General features: G+C 32.5%; 1 protein-coding gene across 1 annotated transcript in view; it reads left to right on the forward strand.

Moving 5' to 3' along the window:
• Positions 1-20,966, forward strand: part of EPHA3 (EPH receptor A3) — a 339,310-nt gene that overhangs the window by 296,844 nt on the left and 21,500 nt on the right. The window contains exons 12-13 of the mRNA XM_051984382.1: positions 6,560-6,709; positions 9,134-9,327. Of these exons, the coding sequence (XP_051840342.1) occupies positions 6,560-6,709; positions 9,134-9,327 (344 nt within the window). The remainder of the gene's footprint in view (positions 1-6,559; positions 6,710-9,133; positions 9,328-20,966) is intronic.

Here is a 20,966-nt window from a genome sequence, read left to right on the forward strand (position 1 = left end):
TTCCATTAAATGATTTTTCATACCGCTCATGCATGAGATAATCACTGTTAGTAGGAAGGCCCTTTTATTTATTTTTCCAGAAAGAATAATGGATTACATTGAATTTTCGTTGCACTGTCACACAATCCTCTATATGACACATTTCTAAAACAGCTGGCTCAATGTAAGACAGCGGGTATATATGGAAAAGAGTGAAGTCACTTGCTCTAGGTAGATTAACCACAATGCCTGGCACATAGTAGGGACAAATTAAATGTTGATTGATTGAATGATTCCAATTCTTTTTTTTTTTTTTTGTCTACAGTATTAGAGTTAAATCAATCAGGTTCAAAATGTAAACATAATAGATTCAGAATATAGAGATTCATAATATCATTTACATTTCTTTTTAAAAAACACAATTCAATACAGGAATAAACATCTTTCCTTGAAATAATAAGCAGTATCTATTTAAAACCAAGAGCAAACATTATCTGTAATGGGAATAAGCTAGATGACATTCCAGTAAGATCACAAGTAAAGCAAGGATGGTCCATTATCATCATTATTACTATTTAGTATTATACTAGAAATGCTAGCTCTAGCAATGACAAGAACAATTAATTGACTAAGGATAATCAAAAAAGAAACAAACCTATCAATTTTTTGAAGATGATATGATAGTTTGCTCAGAAAATTCCAGTTAACTATTTGAAACAGTAAATTTGCAAGATAAAAAATGATAAATTCAGCCTTTCTGTATATTACCAACCAAACCAGCTGGATGAGATAGAGAAATTACATTTAAAATAATTTCAGACTTTAGACAGTAATTGGGAATCCCTCTACCCAGACACACATAGAAAGCTATATGAATACAGTTTAAAATACTTCACACAATTACAGATCTAAATAATTTTTTTCCCATGGGTTTGCCTAACCAATACAATAAATGACAACCTAAATTAGCCAATGCTACACCAAACTAAATTAGCCAATGCTATGCCAAAATAGCAAAGAATTACTTTAACTTGGTTCCCAGAGGTTAGATGACTGCATCTAAGGCAATCCCAACCAACTTTGAATAGAAAATGCCTTCTGCATCCAGACAGAGAACTATGGAGACTGAATATAAATCAGCACATGCTATGTTCACTTTTTTCTCTTTGTTCTGTTTTTTTTCTCTTATGATTTTTCCCTTTTGTTCTGATTTTCTCTACTAAAATGATTCACAAAGAAATGTGTATTAAAAATTAATGTACACATATGACCAGAAGAAAAATAAAACAACTTTTCTCCTACAAAAAAATAAATAAATAAACACAGACATATATGCCTAGAGTGCAATGAATAAAAAGTTTTAACTCAAGATTAAAGGATTTCAACTAGGTATTTAACAAATACAAATCATATTTACTAAATCCTTGCATTAAATCAATAGAGAGAAAAAAGAAGTCAACCCACAAACCTTTCTAAAGTCTTGCTGTTTTTATCATGTGGGTGAACATTTAGTAATGTCTTTTTTTTCTTTGAAATTAAGTCATTATAGGTATACACAAATGTCATAACTTACTTAAACAAACTAAATTCTTCTGTTGCAGAAGTAGGCAGTCTTAGAAAGAAAAAGTAAGAATTATTACTAGTCAGCTGATAGTACATTGGTGCATAAGAAGAGGAAGGGCCCAATTTTGAATAAATAAAGCCAGAAAGGGGGACAGCTATGTGACACAATAGATAGAGACCTGAACACAAAGTCAGGAAAACTCATCTTCTTGAGTTTAAATACAGCTTCAGACACTTACTAGCTGGTGAATCATTTAATCCTATTTGACTTGGTTTCCTCATCTATAAAATCAGCTGGAGAAGGAAATGGCAACCCCTTCAATATCTTTGCTGATAAAATTTCACATGGAATGACAAAGAGTTGGACACAACTGCAAGGACTAAATAATGACAACAACAACAAAGCCTAGAAAGTCAGACTTTGCCAAAGTACTTGATCTGTCACCTCTCCAGTGTGTGTTCCATGTTTTTCTCATTATTCTTTGTAGGCTCATTTAGTTTGGCTGAATGTCTCTGTGTTCTATAAAAGAAGACACTGTGCTTTATCTATTTCTAATTCTTCTTCCAGTGCCCATTATAGTGTGGTAGAGATAGTAGAAATCTTAAAAAAAAAAAAAAAAAAAGAGAGAGAGAGAGATTCTTGATTAAATTAAACATCTCTGATAAGAGTCTGATATCCAAGAAAAAAAATAGAAAAAGATTACCACTATGGAAGACCTCAATAGAATAGTGTTCAAAGGATATAAAGTTCTCAATAGAATGAATCTTATTATGTGTCAAGTGTGGTGTTCTCTTCTTTTTTTTTTTTATAAACTATGATCTCTCTGGGTGCAGGTTTCTTGGGAAGGTTTCTGGAGACAGCCTTAGTTTCCATTCAAAGTAATAATCACCCCAAGTGCAGTCAGCTGTTAAAATCCAAACGTTTGTTTTCTCCTTCCAAGTTTTGTCTCTTTTCTTGGGCTCGGGTAGCTTTCTTAGAGGCCTTCCTCCCTCCTTGGTAACAAGAGCTCTTGCAGCTTATCTTTGAGCTCTTCCAGTTTCTGCCTCTAGCTCAACTCCGACTTGTGGCTTCTCAATCTCCAACTGACGTTTCCCTCTCAATCTTTTCAACTGAACTGACTGACTGAAGTTGTAAGAGCTTCTTTATATATGATCTCTTAAAGGTGTGAACCCAAAGGTTGACTCCTCCTCTGAGGGAATGGGATTGTGGGTTTCTGACTTGTGAATCTCCCGAACTTGTGAACTCCAATGTGTGAGCTAATGTGTGAACTCTCAAAGGTGTGAGCTCTAATGTATGAATTCTCCCAAAGGTGTAAATCCTAAGCACACAAGCATTGTTTCCATCAACTCTAATGACTTAACACTTTGTAAGGATTCGCTCTAATGTGTGAACCAATAAGCATTGTTTCTATCAACTCCATTGAGTTATCACTAGGATTCTAACAGTCAAGCACTATGCTAACTGGAGGTTGTAAGCAAGAGAGTCTCACTCCTCAAAAAGCTTGCTTATAATGAGATGGCAACACATATAATGAAAGTGAGGGCCAGATAAAAGTGTCACAAAATTGGAATATCCTTTCTAAGAATTTGGCAACTGGAAATCAGGGTAACATGATGAAGTTTAAAGCAGAGATGACATGAAGATAATCAGGAAATACACAATGAGTCTAGGTTTGGGTAAAAGCTCTTCAATCTGAATGCTTAGGTAAATGCTATTGTCATTATCACTGACATTATCTCATTCCAACCACTGATATTTCTTTGATAATTAAGTAGAGATATGAAGGGAAGGAGGAAAGGACAGGAACAATTATTTATAAAGCACCTTTTTTGTGATTCCATACTAAGTGGTCTATCTACAGCATCACCTACATGTCTAGGTTTGTTAAGGAAACAAATAGGTCAATTTCATTTTTGAGATTGTGGAATACAAGGTTAAATGACAAGTTTGCATTTGTAAATAAAGTCAGCTTTAAGAAAAATTATGAAGTTAAAAATGTAGGTAACTTGCCTCTTTAATCTGGGTCCCTTCTACTAGAAGAAATTCTCTGTCTTCCAAGTTCTAATGGCATGCTTTCTTTCCTCCATCATTTTTTTCAAATAAAAATATCAAATAACCTTATTCATGCTAACTCTAAGACACTGACTAATAAAGTTTTATCTACAGGCCTAAATATTTGAAGCAGAATTTTCATTTTTAACACGGGGCAAAAAAGATATATTAAATAATTTAACTCCTAATTTGAGCATTTTAGGCATCATTGAGATAGTTCCCAATGTCTCTATGAATTATACATACTTTGGCAGAAAACCAAATTTGTCAATGTCAGCAGTGAGCAATAATAGCGAAGCATTTTGGACCCATTTTCAAATGAAATAAATGACAGGAATAGATACTATGGGTCACAGACATGTAGAAAAATTCTGTTAACATTTTTCACTTGTGAAAGCATAGTATATTAACTTTTTATGACTGAAGAACATTTGAAGTTATTGGACTGAATAGTTAAGCTGAGGTGTTTTGATATATCTTGTCATACATGTTAGCAAAATTATCAATCAAGCAGGTATTTCCTAAATTATATATTAGAGTAATTTCCCAAAAATTTCCCCACTAACAAAGTTTTTCTTAAGAATAAGTGTTTAAAATTTACTTTAGAAACCTTATGAAAAGATTTTAAATTATTTTTTATAGAAATAGCAGTACTCCAAACCTATTTTAATTATACTTGAATCAAAATAGTGAAACTCTTATGCAGAAAATATTTCATTTTCCGTATTGTGGTAATGAAGAAATGATAGTTTAGTGCCATAAAAGAAATCATGAGCTTTGGGGAGTTACTTTGGAGGAATAATTTAGTTGACCACATAACTGTTTGCAACATTAATGGATACAATGCATAATTCTCAGTGAAGTCAGTGAGATTTATGAGACTTAAATGCTCTTTGCAGAGGTTGAGGGTTACAATCCCAGTAGAGATCCTCTTGACAGCATTTATATTCTTATCCAAAATGTCAAGTGAAAAAGTTCCCGTGCCAAGTTGGGGCTGTATCCTTTCAAAAATGGATTACTGCCCACAATTTTGCCTTCCTTTAGAAATTCAATTAGGAAGTACCCCTGCATGAAAACAAAACAAAAGACAACCATGATATGTAAAACTCTGTCAGTATACAATTTCATTTACAGTTAAAATGTTTTACAGTTAAAATTTCATTTACAGTTAAAACCTGTAAATATAAGATTTATGCCAGTAATTACATGTGTATGCTTGGTATGTGGTATCTGACAGTAAAGAAACTTAAGATTTATTAATAATGATGGAAAGATAAAAAAATAGGTGTTTCTTGCCTTTGTCACATATACACAGCTTCTATTAATTTCTTAGATGTTGTGGACCTATAAAGGATAAAGAAATATATCCACTTATGTTTTGATGCCATTAGGCAAGAACTACACATGTAGTTCTAATGTTCAATGTTAAGGACTATTTGTAGAGAGAAAACAGCTGAGATAGTATAATTTTGGTGTATTAGCAATTATGCATTGATAGGATAGAAAAGTCCAAGTCTTGGTTATGTATATATTTTTTTTGTTTTGATGAAAAATTGTCACATCTCTAAAATGGAAACTTTTACCTGATTTGGGGATCAGTTATAGATAAAAAACTGATCTCTTTAATTTTGAGTTTGAATCATGTGCAGAATCACTTATAATATGTTGGAAGTAGGAATGAAAAGAGAAAAATGTGTTGGGGCAAGGTGGGAAGGAAAAATGTGATTTTTTTTTTTAAGTAGAGGGACATATGTGTCTCTAAGACAAGTCTTAAGAGTTGAATAATTTTGAAAAAAAAAAAAAAGTTAAGGCTTTCATTACCTCGCATTTGAATTACTACAATGGTTTACCAGATGGTATCATTGCGTCAGTCTTTTCCTCTCTATACCCTTTGATCTCCTGAAAGGTAGACTGTGTCTAAGATTTTGTTTTTCTTTTCACACTCATTAACATTGTGTTAATTATAAAATGAGAATGGAATGTGTCTTATGAGTAGGCATTGATGCATTCTAGGTGCTGTATTTCAGCACCTAGGATAGTGTCTAGATCATAGTAAATATTTAATAAAGGCTCATTGATTTATTTGATAAATACTTGCTGGTTGATCAGTTTATTAATTGATTATTCTATTGAGGTTGTTGTTTGTCCTTTAATTTCAAAGAGGACCATGACATCAGGGAAGTTGTGCCATGCCATAAAAGTGAATCAGATTTAAGTGAGGGAGGGCTGTGCAAGGTCACCTGTCTCATTTTTCCTTACAGAAACCATCTGCATCCAGTGGCCAGATATAGATCAGAATGACTAAAGATGGCCCTGGATGCAGTGGGAGTCGTTGGCCTTTTAAGCTAAGGTCTTCAACAGATCTCAGTTTGACTGAGGCCATACCCACTCAGTGATTAAGGCTAGGTAGCAATTATATAACTAGATTTTACATGAGATTACTTGGGCAAGGCATAGAAAATTTAGTTAAATTATCAAAGGATGAGCTTTATCAATAATCTGGTATTCAGTATTTTAAATTACTTTAGTTTAAACTACTATTAAGTAGTTTAATAAACCCAATGGTTTATTAGAATCACCTAATGAAATGTATTTTCTTAGAAAAATTACAAATAAATAAAACACATACATATATAGTTCATGTATGTATGTATACCGTTTCAATTCTTAAGGAATCTATGTATATTAATGGAGAAAGGTAAAAATTTAATTTCTTTAATTTGATTACATACCATTTTGAATCACTTTTTTGATGGCAAAATAAGGGGGAAAATATTGTTGATGCAATCTTGTGTTCTGTAGCATAAAGTAAACCCACTATGTTGTAGACATTGCAACTTTTCTTAGAAATCAATTTTTCATTAAAAAGCCAAGACTACATTTGGAATTATGTGTATTTCCCTCACAACAAAGTGAGTTGCTGTAGACAGATATATAATTTCTGTGTTTTAAAATTGTTTTAAGGGAGGAAAGATTCCAATTAGATGGACATCTCCAGAAGCAATTGCATATCGCAAGTTTACATCAGCCAGCGATGTATGGAGTTACGGAATTGTTCTCTGGGAGGTGATGTCCTATGGAGAGAGACCATACTGGGAGATGTCCAATCAGGATGTGAGTATATTGTAGTTTTCGAGTTGTGTGCTCAGATAAATAATCAAGCTGTGCAAGGAAGTGGAGCATAATAAAACCAGGTGTCTTCTTTTTTTGACATTGAAGCAAAGTAAGTAGAAGAAAGTAGAAGTTTCCAGATTATACAAAGTTGTTAGCTAAATTACTTCTAGAGGATTCTTCTCCCATCCCATAACAGAATTTACAGATGAAACATAAAATGAAAAAAATTGAACTAAAATGTTAATGAAGTAAATACCCATGGAGACAGCCAATAGATAGCAGGCTAAAATGGTATGATTTGTTTGAAATATTTTTGCCAGAAAATTGCTTTAATGCAACATTGATAATATACTTATATCTTTCATCCTTTCATATAGATCTAATTAATACATCTATGCTAACATTTGTGTTTATTGAAGTATAGCTTCTCAAAGTAAAACAAAAAAAAATCTATCATTTTGTTTCCCTTGACATTTTAAGCCTAAATGTATTCCATATGAGTCAGTCATAAACTAAAGTCCCTAAATCAAGGATTCTTAACCATTTTTTTTTGGTATCATACGCTTTTTTGGTAATATGGTTAAACCTATGGACCTATTTTAAGTGTAAAATATATGACAAAGTTGCAAAGGAAACAAATTATATTAAAATTAATTATCAAAAAAATTAATAGGGTCAGTGACACTGAATTAAGAAATTCTGCTCTTGATGGAAGGAAAAAAAATAGTATCCTGTCAAAACTGCTAGTTTCCAAAAATATCTTAATACTTCTGTCACTTTTTTTCTCAAGATGCATTTGGTATATATAGTTGGTGTATAACATTTCTGTATTTTTTCCAAAATATAGTCCTGCATCAAGTTTACCTTATTCTAGCACAGTGCCATTTCACTTATTCATGGCAAAATAAATAGGTTTGTCCCATGACCCCCCCCCCATTTCTTTCCATGCTATTAAGATTAGTTTAATTTTTGAAACAAGATTTTAAGCTATTTAATTCCCCTAAGTACTATTTTACTGCTACGTATTTTGGTAGCTGATATAACATAAAAACCTGATTATTTAGGTAGGTATATTCCAGTACATGGGTATGATTGTATTATATTACAGAAAAAAATCCCAGCATATCAAGGGAGAGTTATTCCATATAGTACCAAAATAATCCCCAACTTGAAATATAGTCTAAAAGCCAATTGTGGTTTTTTTCTTGTTCTTAATTCAAACAAATAGTGCACTGACCTGTATTATGATGCATGATATAATGCTTTAAATCCACAAGCATCTTTCTATAGAAGGTTTTCACTATTTTTCTGTGGCATAGAACCATTAAAGTCTTGTATGGCTCACTTTGGTGGATGAAGGTCCCTAACAACTCTGAACCTTCCTTTTTAATTGATCAAATAAGAGGATTGGACACAATGGAAAGAGTAGTGTTTTGAAAGCCAGAAGACCAGGATTCAAATTCTCTCTCTCTCTCTCTCATTTACTATTTTTTTTTTCTTTTGCTCTCTCTTTGAACCTCAACTCATTGGTTTAGTAAGGATGATGGACTAAGATAACCAACACCTCCTAACTTAAAATGCAAGATGACTTTTAAATATATTCCAGCTTTAAAATGCAATTGCTGTATATATGTTCAGTCATTTCTTAGTTGTATCCAATTTTTTCCTAGCCTCATTTGGGGTTTTCTTGGCAAAGATAACTAAAATGGTTTGCCATTTCTTTCTCCAGATCATTTTAAAGATGAGAAAATTGAGGCAAACAAAGCTAAATGATTTGTTCCAGATCATTCAGCTACTAAGTATCTGAGGCTGGATTTGAACTTGGAAACTCTGGAATGAAATTGCTTTGTTTGAGGGAGTATGCTTTTACTTATACCTGAATCTGAGTAACAATCAAAATTTAGGGCATCTACTGAAATTCCCTACATTTTGTGGGTGAGAAAAGGAACCAGAAAATTTTAATGATTTTCCCAAAGTCACAAATAAGCAGCAGAGCTGTTATATTCAACATTCCTTATTTCCATGACAGCAAACTATAGTAGGCTTCTACCTTATTTTTTTTTCCTATTTTGACTGCATAATGCTAGATTGTATTGGACTTTATCCTCATGACAATCTTCATATTCTCAAATATTTCTTCTGATTTGAACTTCATCAAGTCCAACCATTTTGTTAGTATTTTTGGATAAAAAGTACTCTACTTTGCTTTGACCTTCCATTATGTATTTTTTTTCTTGAGTCTCTAATTTGCTGCATCATTTACTTTATTGATAAACTGGAGGGGCTGCCTTTGTAAGCAATTAGAGAATGGGAAGATTTTGTTTAAACATTAAACTCTCCATGTTAATGGACTCTACTTCAGTGATGGAGTAAAATAAGTTTAATTGCCTTTTCTGTTTTCTAAAACTTTGCTCTCTTGCACAGGTAATTAAAGCTGTGGATGAAGGCTACCGACTGCCACCTCCCATGGACTGCCCAGCTGCCTTATATCAGCTGATGCTGGACTGTTGGCAGAAGGACAGAAACAACAGACCCAAGTTTGAGCAGATTGTCAGCATTCTGGACAAGCTTATAAGGAATCCCAGCAGTCTGAAAATAATTACCAATGCTGCAGCAAGGTGACACAATCATATTCTTCCTTATGCACTCATATTGAAAATTAATGCATTTACTTTTTCCACCTACAGTGATTAAAATGTGTTCATTTTCCCACCCACTTTCTCCAATGTATTCATTGTGATTTTCATTCCTCAAGGCTGGAAAGAGCTTGATAATTTTTCCTGCAGAAAAAGTCATTCAATTTAATGGACATTTGCTAGCAGTGATTAAAAAATGGGGGTGAGGGAGGGAGGTGAACCTATATTGAGACTGAAGAATGAGAAATTAATTAACCTACAAAAAAAATCTGACTTGATCTCAAGGGTGATATAACTCAGCTTTGGAAGTCAGGCCTCCAGATAATAATAATAATAATAATGCATTCTATAGTACTTTAAAATTCATAAAATATCTTTTCCCTAATCAACTTGTTAGCTAGGTAGTAGTGGTATTATTATCCCAATTTAACAGATGTGAAAACTAAAATTCTGAGTGTTTAAGTGATATGCTGCTACATGTACCTGTTATAGTCTCTAATAGAAGCTTGCTTGTGCTTGACAATGGGAATTGCAAAGTAGTTTGCTACCCACCAGCTACCACAGTCATTGTGCTATTCAGTATGTCTAGGAAAAGATTCTTTCTCTTGTTTTCCTGTTCTCATTCTACAAAGAAAGCCTTAAAACTTTGATCTCATAATTGCACATATTTAACCTTTATTGGATTACTTGTTGTCTAGGAAGGGTAGTGAAGGGAAGGGAGAGAGAAAAATTTGGAGCACAAGGTTGTGTGAGGGTAAATGTTGAAAACTATCTTTACATGTATTTTGAAAACAAAAAGCTACATTAACAATTAGGAGAAAAGGGATTATCTACTTCTCAGATCTGTGGAGAAAGAAGGAATTTATGGCTAAAGAAGAACTAGATGAATTGCAAAATGGATAATTGGATCTTTTCTACAAAAGGTGATTCAGGCCAATTTCAATAGACTTGTGATAGAGAGCCATCTGCACCCAGAAAGAGGATTATGAGAATTGAATGTGAATTACAACATAGTATATTCACCTTTTTTTGTTGTTTACTTGTTTTTTTTTTTTATTTTTTCCCTTTTTGATCTGATTTTTCTTGTGCAGCATATTTTCCAAATGTGGAAATAAGTTTAGAAGAATTGTATATGTTTAACATATATTGGATTATTTGCTGTCTAGAGGAGTTGGTGGGGAGAAGGGAGAGAAAAATTTGGAACACAAAATTTTGCAAGGTTGAATGTTGCAAACTTTCTTTGCATGACTTGAAAATAAAAAGTTATTATTAAAAATTTTAAAAAACAAAACAAACAAAAAATAACTTCTACTTCAAAGGGGAAAAAAAAAACTATCCTGATCTTGTGTAACATCTTTTCTTCCCTCTTTGAGAAAAAAATAGAACTTTGTCTATTTTTTTTTATTGTCTAGAGCAATATACACTTGCTATCAAAACAGCTAGTCATGATCAAACCCTTCCTTAAAGATCCTTACCCAAACTGTCTAGTTTTTGTTGTTTCCATTTACTTTACATTGTTGCAGTGGGGACTATCCTTAAGCTATGGTGGCAAAGATACCTCTAAATCAAAGCTTATGAATATTTTGTTCATTTCTTGGCATAATTCCAAATTATTTTCCAAAATAATTGGAATAATTCATACCTCTATCTATAGTCTCTTATTATACTTTTTTTTTTCTTTTATTCTCTCCCTTTCCCTCATTCTGTAACCTGCAAACATGGAATTTCTTTAGATTATGATTAAGCACTCCCTGAATTTACCCTTTCTCTTGATCTTTCTTTCATTGTCCTCCCATGATTCTTCTTTGAATTTATAGCATTTCTATACTAAATACATTATCAATTTATCAATACTCCTTTGTCTGGTTCAGCAAAAAGTTTGATTCGCATATAGCCCACTCTTCCCACCATTTCCTCCAAGTTTTTGCTTTGTATAAATTAGCATTATGCAAATTAGATTTCATGTAAGTAATTCTGAAAAAATATACATTCAAAAAAAAAACTGCATATGTTAACTTTACTGTATAATACTCTGTTCTCTCTTTCCCACCCACCCCCCACCCATTAGCCACACTACCAAAAAAAAAAAAAAATTCAACTCTCCAAGCAAAAGCAGAGGAGCACAGAGAGACTGCACCATCACCATCACAGATCCCCACTTAAATTGAGACCTCTGGACACCTAGAAAGGAGTTGAAGCCCAACCCCACCCATCTGCTTACTTGTCTTGCCCCAGTTTGTTTGTCTTCTGTTTAGTTCTGGGGTACGTGTGTGACTTCCTACCCTTGTGGTATTCCTCCTACTGCTCTTACTTCTCTATGTCCAACCGCTATGTGTCTTTGAACTGTGGAATGATCATGCCTTTCTGCCTCTTTCCCCTTTCCTCTTCAACAAATTCACATTATATGTAAAAAAAAAAATCCTCTTTATTTAGAGGTTGGCAGAAAAGTCCACTTATATAAAATGAAAACTCTCTCTACAGCTTTTGTCTCTCCCAATCAAATTATACCTTTTCTTCCTCTTTCTTTATTGCATTACTTTTTCCCTTCCCTTTTCTTTTTTCCTTGTGAGATTATTAAAGAAGATCAAATCAGCTACCTAGGACTCTTACTAAAGTAGTTTTTCTTTAACTCTTAAAGACATTGGAGTTCTGAAAAGGCACTCATTTTTTCTCCCCCATCAACAAACAGACATTTTTTCATCTTGTACTTGATTCCAGTTTTTCAAATGTGTTTACCTTTCTATTTACCTTTACTTTTTTGATAGCAGATACCTTTATCTTATATTTCTGATTTTTTCAGTATTCCAATTAAGTTCTAGAATTTCTTGTCTCAGAATCATTGAGCCAGTCCAATCTAATTATCAAGGACTTTGTTTGGTAACATTTTGCTTCTTCTCTTTTAAACTGTTTAGTCTTTTTTCAATTTCTTCTCTAAAACTCTCAATTTAAAAAAAAATATATTCACTTAAATAATTATTGTTTCATTCTTTCCAGGAATTCTAATAGTAGTCCTTTGGATTTAAGACATTTCATCTAGATGACATGAAATTTTCTCTTGTTTTCCACTTATTTGTTGAAATTTCCTAATCTGTAACTTTTTTTTTTTTTTTTTTGGTGGAGCTTGTCATTGTTAACTTGTGCTTTCTTTCTTTTTTTTTTTTTCCTGATCTTATACCTGAAGTGGGACTAAGTGCTAAAGGAGTCTTTATTCTTTCATTTGGAATCTTTCATGGGATCATCAGAAAAAAGAAAAGAAGGAATGAAGGGAGGAAGGAAAGAAGGAAGCAAGGAAGGAAGGAAAGAAGGAAGGAAGGAAGGAAGGAAGGAAGGAAGGAAGGAAGGAAGGAAAGAAGGAAGGAAGGAAGGAAGGAAGGAAGAAAAGGAAATGAAATAGGAAGAGAGAGACTCATAATGACTGGCTCGTTATTAGAGTATTTGAAACTTGTAAACAATAGAAAGTTTTAAAATATACTAACTTTTTAAACATTTGATATACAGTTTTTTACAATAATTATAGTTTACAAATTACGGTAATAATAACAGTCAACTTATTAGATTGCTCAAAATTATGTGAATACAGTTTATTAATTTGAATTTACTTCTAAAGCTCAGATTTCAATAAGAAAAACAACATATTGTTGATTTAGATTCATTTAAATCTACATTAAATATCTATTATTTTTCTTAATTGGCTCTAGGATCATTTAGAAAATTGCATGTCATTAAGCATGTTGAATCAAAGTGAATTTGTATAATATGAACAAATGTTTTAGGGAGAGAAATATGTGTTCAATGTAATGATACTTACAGAATGATCATTTGAGGAATTTTAATGAAAATCAGTATTGTTTTTATCTTTGTACATTTATGTAAAATTAAAGAAATGGGCATTCATATTGATTAATATTTGAAATACTTCTTTCAGGCATCAAAAAGGTGATATGTGTGTGTGTATATACATATATTTTTACATATATATATGTATATATATATATATATATACAGAGAGAGAGAGAGTATTGAACTTATTTTAACTTCATTGTTGTTATGAAGTGTAACATAAGCTAGCACAAATCATGCATCCTTTTAAAATGTTTCTTCAGTACAGGAAAAAGATTTAGAGTCCATTTGTTTCTTCTGGCTAAGTAATACTTTTGGCACCAATGAAACCTAAAATATCTTGATGCCATTTCAGCCTTGATAATCTCAGGAAAACTTCAGGGTGGGGCTTCTCTGTTGGCATATAGGAGCCACCTGACAGTGGCTGCTGGAGATCCAACCCAGACCTGCAGAATGGATCTCCTCATGTAAGAGGATGATACAAGGAGGCCGAGAGGCAGTTGCTGTTCTCTGACCTGACTGAGAGGCCATTACATAGTCTGACCTCTCTCCTCTTCCTTCTGCCTCCAATTTATTTCATTCCCAGCCTGCAACAACTGTGTCAACAAAGGCTGCTTTGATGCTCTTTCAGATGTTATGATCCACGGCTCTGGGAGAATTGACTTGCCCCTTAATACTTCTCTTCATGTCTATATTTTACTTTAAACAAGTGCTTCACAAGATCTAATTTGATCTGAATAAATTATATATATATATATATATATATATACATATATATATATATATATATGTATATATATATATATATATATATATATATATATGTATATATATATAAATTTAGATCCTACTACCTTTTAAATTTTATTTTGTTTTTAATCCAGACATAATTTCATCCTAGTAGCATATTCCTGCTCCACCAATTTAGACTAACAACCCTTGTCTAATCAGAGGGTGATGGGGAAGAAGTAAGGGAAGGAAAGAAAGAGAGAGAGAGAGAAAGAGAGAGAGAGAGAGAGAGAGAGAGAGAGAGAGAGAGAGAGAGAGAGAGAAGTGAGAGAAAGAAGTAAGAGAAGGAAGAAAGAGAAGTAAGGAGAGGACAGAAAAGGTGAGAGGTAGTTTTTTTTTGGTTTGTTTTCTATCTTAGTCTCTAAGACTATCTTACAGCAGGCTTACCAATTACCAATCTTAGACACTATGTGATTGTAATTTGAGGTTAAGGTCACACAGCTAATATGTGTCAGAGAAAGAACTTGAACCCAGACCTTGTTGACTATAAACCTTGCTTAAAATCTGCTGCATAGTGCTTCCCCTCTCCTATGATCTTTGGTGAAACTAAAGCATTTGCACCCTTTATATAATTGTCAAAATTAACCAATGTAACTAATACGGATAACATGGGACACTTATGCCTTCATTTATTGTATATCTTGATTGGAGAGTTAGTTTTTGTTTGATTTTAGAATGAAAGTGAAATAAGAAAGGTATGCTTCAGTGTTACTTCCATCCATTTTCTAGACCTTTTCATTATTATCACATGCAATATGTATTCTTTCGTAATTTAATATATTTGCTCACTTATGAAATAGATGCAAATGATTTGGTATGTAAGTTTGTTCAGTGTACCAGTCTGTCCATGTATACTATTCTAGACTGCCAGGGCCATATATATCAGTCTTCAGGATACCCCCTCCCCCCGGAAACACACAAAGACCAGCCGATCTTAAGGTGCAAAATAGCCTTTCTTTATTAGTAATCTCAGCAGGGGTCAGCAGGAAGCAACAGCCAGAGTGCAAGAGCAAGTGTGTGTGCTTGTGTATCTCTCTCTGCATCTCTCTCTCTGGACTCAAAGCTGGTCATTTATATTTACTCTCCCCTGAGATTACCCTGTATTTAGCCCACTCAGCATTTAGTAGGTGGATCCACAGAAGGGAGACACCTGGAGTTAGTGCTGCATTCTAAGAGGAGATCTAGCCATCTTAAGGAACCTATTAGCAGTTCCTTCAATACCTGTAAGACACAATCTCCTGCCTCAGAGGCAAAGTCCTGGGTCCACCCTACCAGCTGACATGGTATACATGGCATTCTCAGAAAGAGAAACATCCCTAACAGTTAAGCAACATTTGGATAATTATAATATATTATCCAAATAATAATCTTAAAGAATAAGTGGGGAATTCAATTCAATTTTAAATGCAATCATACTGTTTGTATTAATTTTAAATATTTCCATTTTCCTGAATCTCAAATTAAAAAAAAAAAAAGAATTCTTAGAATAAGCTTCTTAGAATACCTTGCTGATTTTTGAGATTTCAAAAAATTCCCATTGGCCATATATTTGTACAATGTTATTATGTTATAGAGCAAGAGAAAATTTAAAATTAATTTTAAATTTCAAAGCCATCTGGAGCTTGGTGGCAGGTCTAAACAGATGTGTTTGTACCAATATAAATTATGTACATTAGGTATAATTTCAATTATCTAAATGCCAGAAGGCATACATTCAAGTTTTAGATTCTTAGTAGTATATAAAAATTGTTTAAGAATAAAGCATATCTTTAGAAAATGAGCAGACTTCCGCCATGCATAAATCTATTATCCAATATCTATTAATGTGGCACAATGATTATTCAATATATTAAGATCTCTTTAAATGTATTTTTCAAGTGAGTTCTTTATCAATTATTATTTGTGTTGATAATTGCCATAAATTTGGACTCTATTCAATGAGATTAAGTTTTTAATACAGGACAGATCCTCTTAAATGTAATCTATAAGAGCTAGTAATAAAATTCAATATAAGGTAGGAATGTACATCACTATTGCATATATGAAACAGATTCCAAAACTAATTCTTTAAGAATTATAGACTCGTTGCTGCAAAGATCCTTCAGAGGTGGCATGCTACAATCTTCCTGGAAGTAAGACCAAGTAACCCGAATCCATCCAAGTTGAGATTTTCATGACTTTGAATCTAGATTTTCCTAAAGTACAGATCTCACTCAAATTCCTACCTCCTATCCTATAAGCTCCAATGACTTCCTATTATTTTAAGGATCAAATATAAAGTTCACTGTTTAGGTTTTAAAGCCCTTCACAACCTAACAGCTTCCTAATTTTCCTTTCTTTTTATACTTTTTTCCCCATGTGTGCTCAGTGATCCGTAGGCTTCTTTCTATTCTTCAAATAGTACACTATATCTCCCAACACCATGCATCCCTACATTTGCAGAGAAAATGTTTTCTTCCATTCCTGGAATATTATGCTCTCTTATTTCTGCTTTGTGACTACCCTGTTTGTCTTTAATACTTCTTCTGAAGGCCTCCCAACTCTCTCTTCACAAATGTCTTCACTTTGAGAGTACCTTCCATTTATACTCTGTATATCTTAGATCTATGAAGTTTTGCACGTTTTATTCCCTTATTAGAATATGATATTTTGGGAGTTGAGCATCATGTTTTGCCTTTATTTTTATCCTCAGTGTGCTTAGCACAATATTTTGTACAGTTGTTGTTTAGTTCAGTTGTGTATGACTCTTTGTGATTGATCTCTTGATCATACTGTTCATGGGATTTTCTGGCAAGGGCACTGGAGCGGTTTTATTCTTTCTTTCTCCAGTAGATTAAGGCAAAGAGCAGTTAAGTGACTTGCCCAGGATTATATATTTAGTAATTGTCTAAGGCTGGATTTCAACTCAATTGCTCCTGCCTCCAGACACAGTATTCTATCCACTGAGCTATCTACCAACCTCTTCCTTGTACTTAATAGCTACTTAATAAATGCATATTAACTATTTCAAAGACTAACTTAACAGAAGAAACTTAGACAAGACCCTCTGGAAGGCCATAGGACAGTTTAAAAACTTCACTATTAAAAAATTTAATCTTCTATCATACGCACACACACATATAGATTCTTGATTCAGTAGATATAGAAATAATTATTTAATCAAATCTGTCTTTATATTAATTGGTAGCATCAGCAAAAAGATCAAATATTTTAAAATGATTTGACCCCCCCATTTATCTAAAAAAAATTTAAAAAAATTTTGACAATGTCAACTAAGTAACATTATATATATATATATATATATATATATATATATATATATATATATATATATAACATTATAAATACATATATATATGTTAAATTTTTTAAAATCACCACCATTATATATAAATATATAGGCTGTTCCAAAGACTAATACAGTATAATTTTAAGCTTATAAACTTAGAAAAATTATTTGAACATTTAAAGTATTTATGTATATTATAATATTGGAGTTTCATGAATTTTAATAAAATTCAATTTAAATTTAATTTTCTGTGTTACACATTGAGATCAACGACATGAGTAGAGGAGGTTCCCTTGCTTGGCTACCTCAGTTTCCTGATCTGTTCCTATTAGTCTTTTTTTTTTGGTAAGGTTTCCTCAAAAGTATTTTTATTAAAACCTTATTTTTTAGTTGATATTACATCTAGGATTACAAGAGCAATTCTGAGCAGCAACTGAAAATTTGTTTTACAAAGTTCAAAAGTTGATAAGTGATATAATGACAGTGATTATACTGACTTATAATAAGAAAAATAACAATAAATATTTAAATAATTAAATTTTAAGATGTTGGGGTTTGGGGCTTGATAAGTTTTTGTCACTTATACCTTTGGAGTTTTATTAAAACTGCACTAAGAATTCAAGGATACTCTATATGTCTAAATACTTATATGTGTGTGTGTACATATATATATATATATATATATATATATATATTTGCAATTTAGATGCTATTACAGTGTAGATATGAGATGGATTTTGTAGATTTTCTAGGAAGAATCCAAATGAATTTAAACAGAGATAGAAATATTTCAACACACTTTTAAAACTAAATTCTTTCAGTTTTATCATGAATTGTTGTCTATTTTCTTTGAGTGTAGACTCTTTATTTACAAATCTGTCTATATTCTCAGCACCAAGCAGAATGTCTTGCAAATCATAGATATTTACTGTCTCTTGAATTAATAAGTTAAAAAGAATGACCTTAAATTATACCTGTAATTTTGTAACAAATACATTTTCCTAGTTTTAGTCAATCTTGCAAATTTATTGAATTTGATTAAAAAAATGCTATTTAATCTATTATAATTCTGTTTCAGTTGGACTTTGCCAATGATATTGCCTTATTTATTGCAAATGAATCCATTTCATAAGTTTCCAACTTTGAAAATATATCCTTGGAAGATCTTCTTTTCCCCCTACTTATTGCTATATTTAATTCATAAATAATTAGGCTGTTTTACATATTATTTTAATCTAAAAAGACACAAACACATGCACTCACATTTTTATCCATTGGCTCATTAAAACAGACTGCTTAATTCAGGCCATTCTATTTTTGAATAGCTCTCATTAGAGACTTTCTTTTTCCTGCAGTACCTCATTTTCTTCTCAAAAGTCTTTCCCCATTGTTTCCAGCTCTAAGCTATAGAACAAGTAGAATTATTTGGAGACTTTTCCCATATGACAGCTTTTAAAATATTTGAATATAGCTATCCTATTTTACACAAGTTTTATTTATTTTATTTTCCAGGCTATAAATTCCCAGTTCTTACAAGTCCTTACATGGAATGAACCCTGGGTTCATAAGCACTCTGCTTATATACCTGTGGATATTCTCCAGTTTATTATTATCTTTACTAATTTGTCATGACAAAAACTAAATATAATATTCCATATGTGATCTGAGGAAGGCATAATGGTTAATCCTAGAAGCTCTGCCTCTTTTAATATAGTTTGACTCACATTGATGTTCTAAGGTTCACTTAAACCTCCAGATGTTTTTCATCCACAATAAGGATGATTATACACTATCTGTGTCTATGATTTGTTCTAAGAACCTTAAGGAAAATAAAAACATTTACATAGAACTTTATGATTTCCAAATATTTCATTTTTCCTTCATAATACCCTTTTGAAATTAAAAAAAAAACATATTTCATCAGTATAAGGAGTTCTCAGAAGTTTTCTAAAGAATTTTTCCCTCTTTCTTCAGACTAGTAACTATTCTGCATTTTGGAGTTTTGAAGAATTACCTGGGATTCTGAGAAGTAAAGGAAATTGTCTAAGGTCACACAGCTAGCATCCATCAGTGACAGGCCTTAATGCAAGTCTTCCTTAATGGAGGTTAATTCTTTAGCCTCTACCTAACATTGCCTCTGTGTCTCTATTATTAATTTGAATTTTAAAAATGAGGAAACGGTGGCTCAGAGATTTTATATAACTTGCCCCAATTACGTTATTAGTAGATATCATAAGTAGACTTTTTGAACAAAATCTCTCTGATTCTAAGTCAGTTATGATTTCTATTATAACACATTGCTATCCTCTTCCAAATTTCATTTTTTTTGTATATATGTTCATTCTGTATAATCGAATCAATCATATTTTAGCACCTAGCTTGTTAGGCTGAAATAAATCCTGGATTAATTGGCATGCTTCCGAAAATTGGGAAGGGGAATTACTGGCTTTGCTCAATTTTGTATATTCAACTATTTGCAAAATATTAGTAGTGTATGAACACATATATGCATTTATAGTCACTACATTTAAAAGCTAATGACTGTATAGAAGAAATACTTGATAATCTTCCATAGATACCCATAAAACTTCCCTTAATGCCCTTGTTTTTGTTTTGTTTTTATTGTTGTATTGCTGTTGTTTTTTATTTTTTATTTTGGCTTTAATTTCATAAATTATGCAACAACAAAAAAGCTCATTCTCTAATGATACCACAAAGCCATTATGTATCACATTATATTGAAGTTTAAATCGTGCATATTGAAATCCTTAAATCTGCAAAAGTAATCAAATAAATTTAATGTATCTCAAATTAAAAGGAGTTAGATTATCAATTTGGAGCAATAGCCCAGCATAATACAGAGTACTGTATGTTAAATCAAGAAAACTTTAGTTCAAATGCTGCCTCTGACACAATTCCAAATAACCATGTAAATCATACCTCTCTGCCTGTCTGAACCACAGACTTAGCTACTGAATTATAGATGCTAATCTGGTTCAAAGGGCAGTTAGGTAGCACAATGCTGGCCCATTGTGATCCATGTTCAACTACAGCCTTACATACTTACTACCTGTGTGACTTTAAGCAAGTCATTTAACCTTATTTGCCTCTATTTCCTCATCTATAAAAATGAACTGGAAATGGAAATGACAAACCATTCCAGTATCTTTGCCAAGAAAATCCCAAATGTGATCACAAAGAATCAGATAAAACTTATCGACCAAACATAAATAGACTGATTTCCCACATTGAAAATTGCAAAATATCGTTTTATTACTTACCCGACATTTCACATTAGGAGAGACTGCTCTCCTAATTCCCAGGTTATCAGGGTATCTCTGGCCACTGACCTTTGCAGTGTCAACTAATTCTATCTATCCCACCTCCTCTGAGACCTTCAGAGATCTCTGGCTATGATTTCTTAAATTGTAGTTTAATAACCTATAGTGTGCTCAAGAACATCCATGTGTAAACTTAAAGCCTTTATTATACATGCTCACATAATGCCCTGACTTGTTAACTCCCTAGTGAACATCTGGTCTGAAGACCCATGTATTCACTATCAAGCTCCTTCCCTCTCTTGGCTATCCATCCACTTGACTCAGCTACCCCAGGATAAAGAGAGAGTGACTTGCTGCTTGCAGTGGGCTTTAAAAGAGTCTGTGAGATCACAAACACAGCCAATTAGAGAAGGAGCCTTTTT

The sequence above is a fragment of the Antechinus flavipes genome, chromosome 3 (genome assembly GCF_016432865.1).
Source record: "Antechinus flavipes isolate AdamAnt ecotype Samford, QLD, Australia chromosome 3, AdamAnt_v2, whole genome shotgun sequence".
NCBI classification, from domain to species: domain Eukaryota; kingdom Metazoa; phylum Chordata; class Mammalia; order Dasyuromorphia; family Dasyuridae; genus Antechinus; species Antechinus flavipes.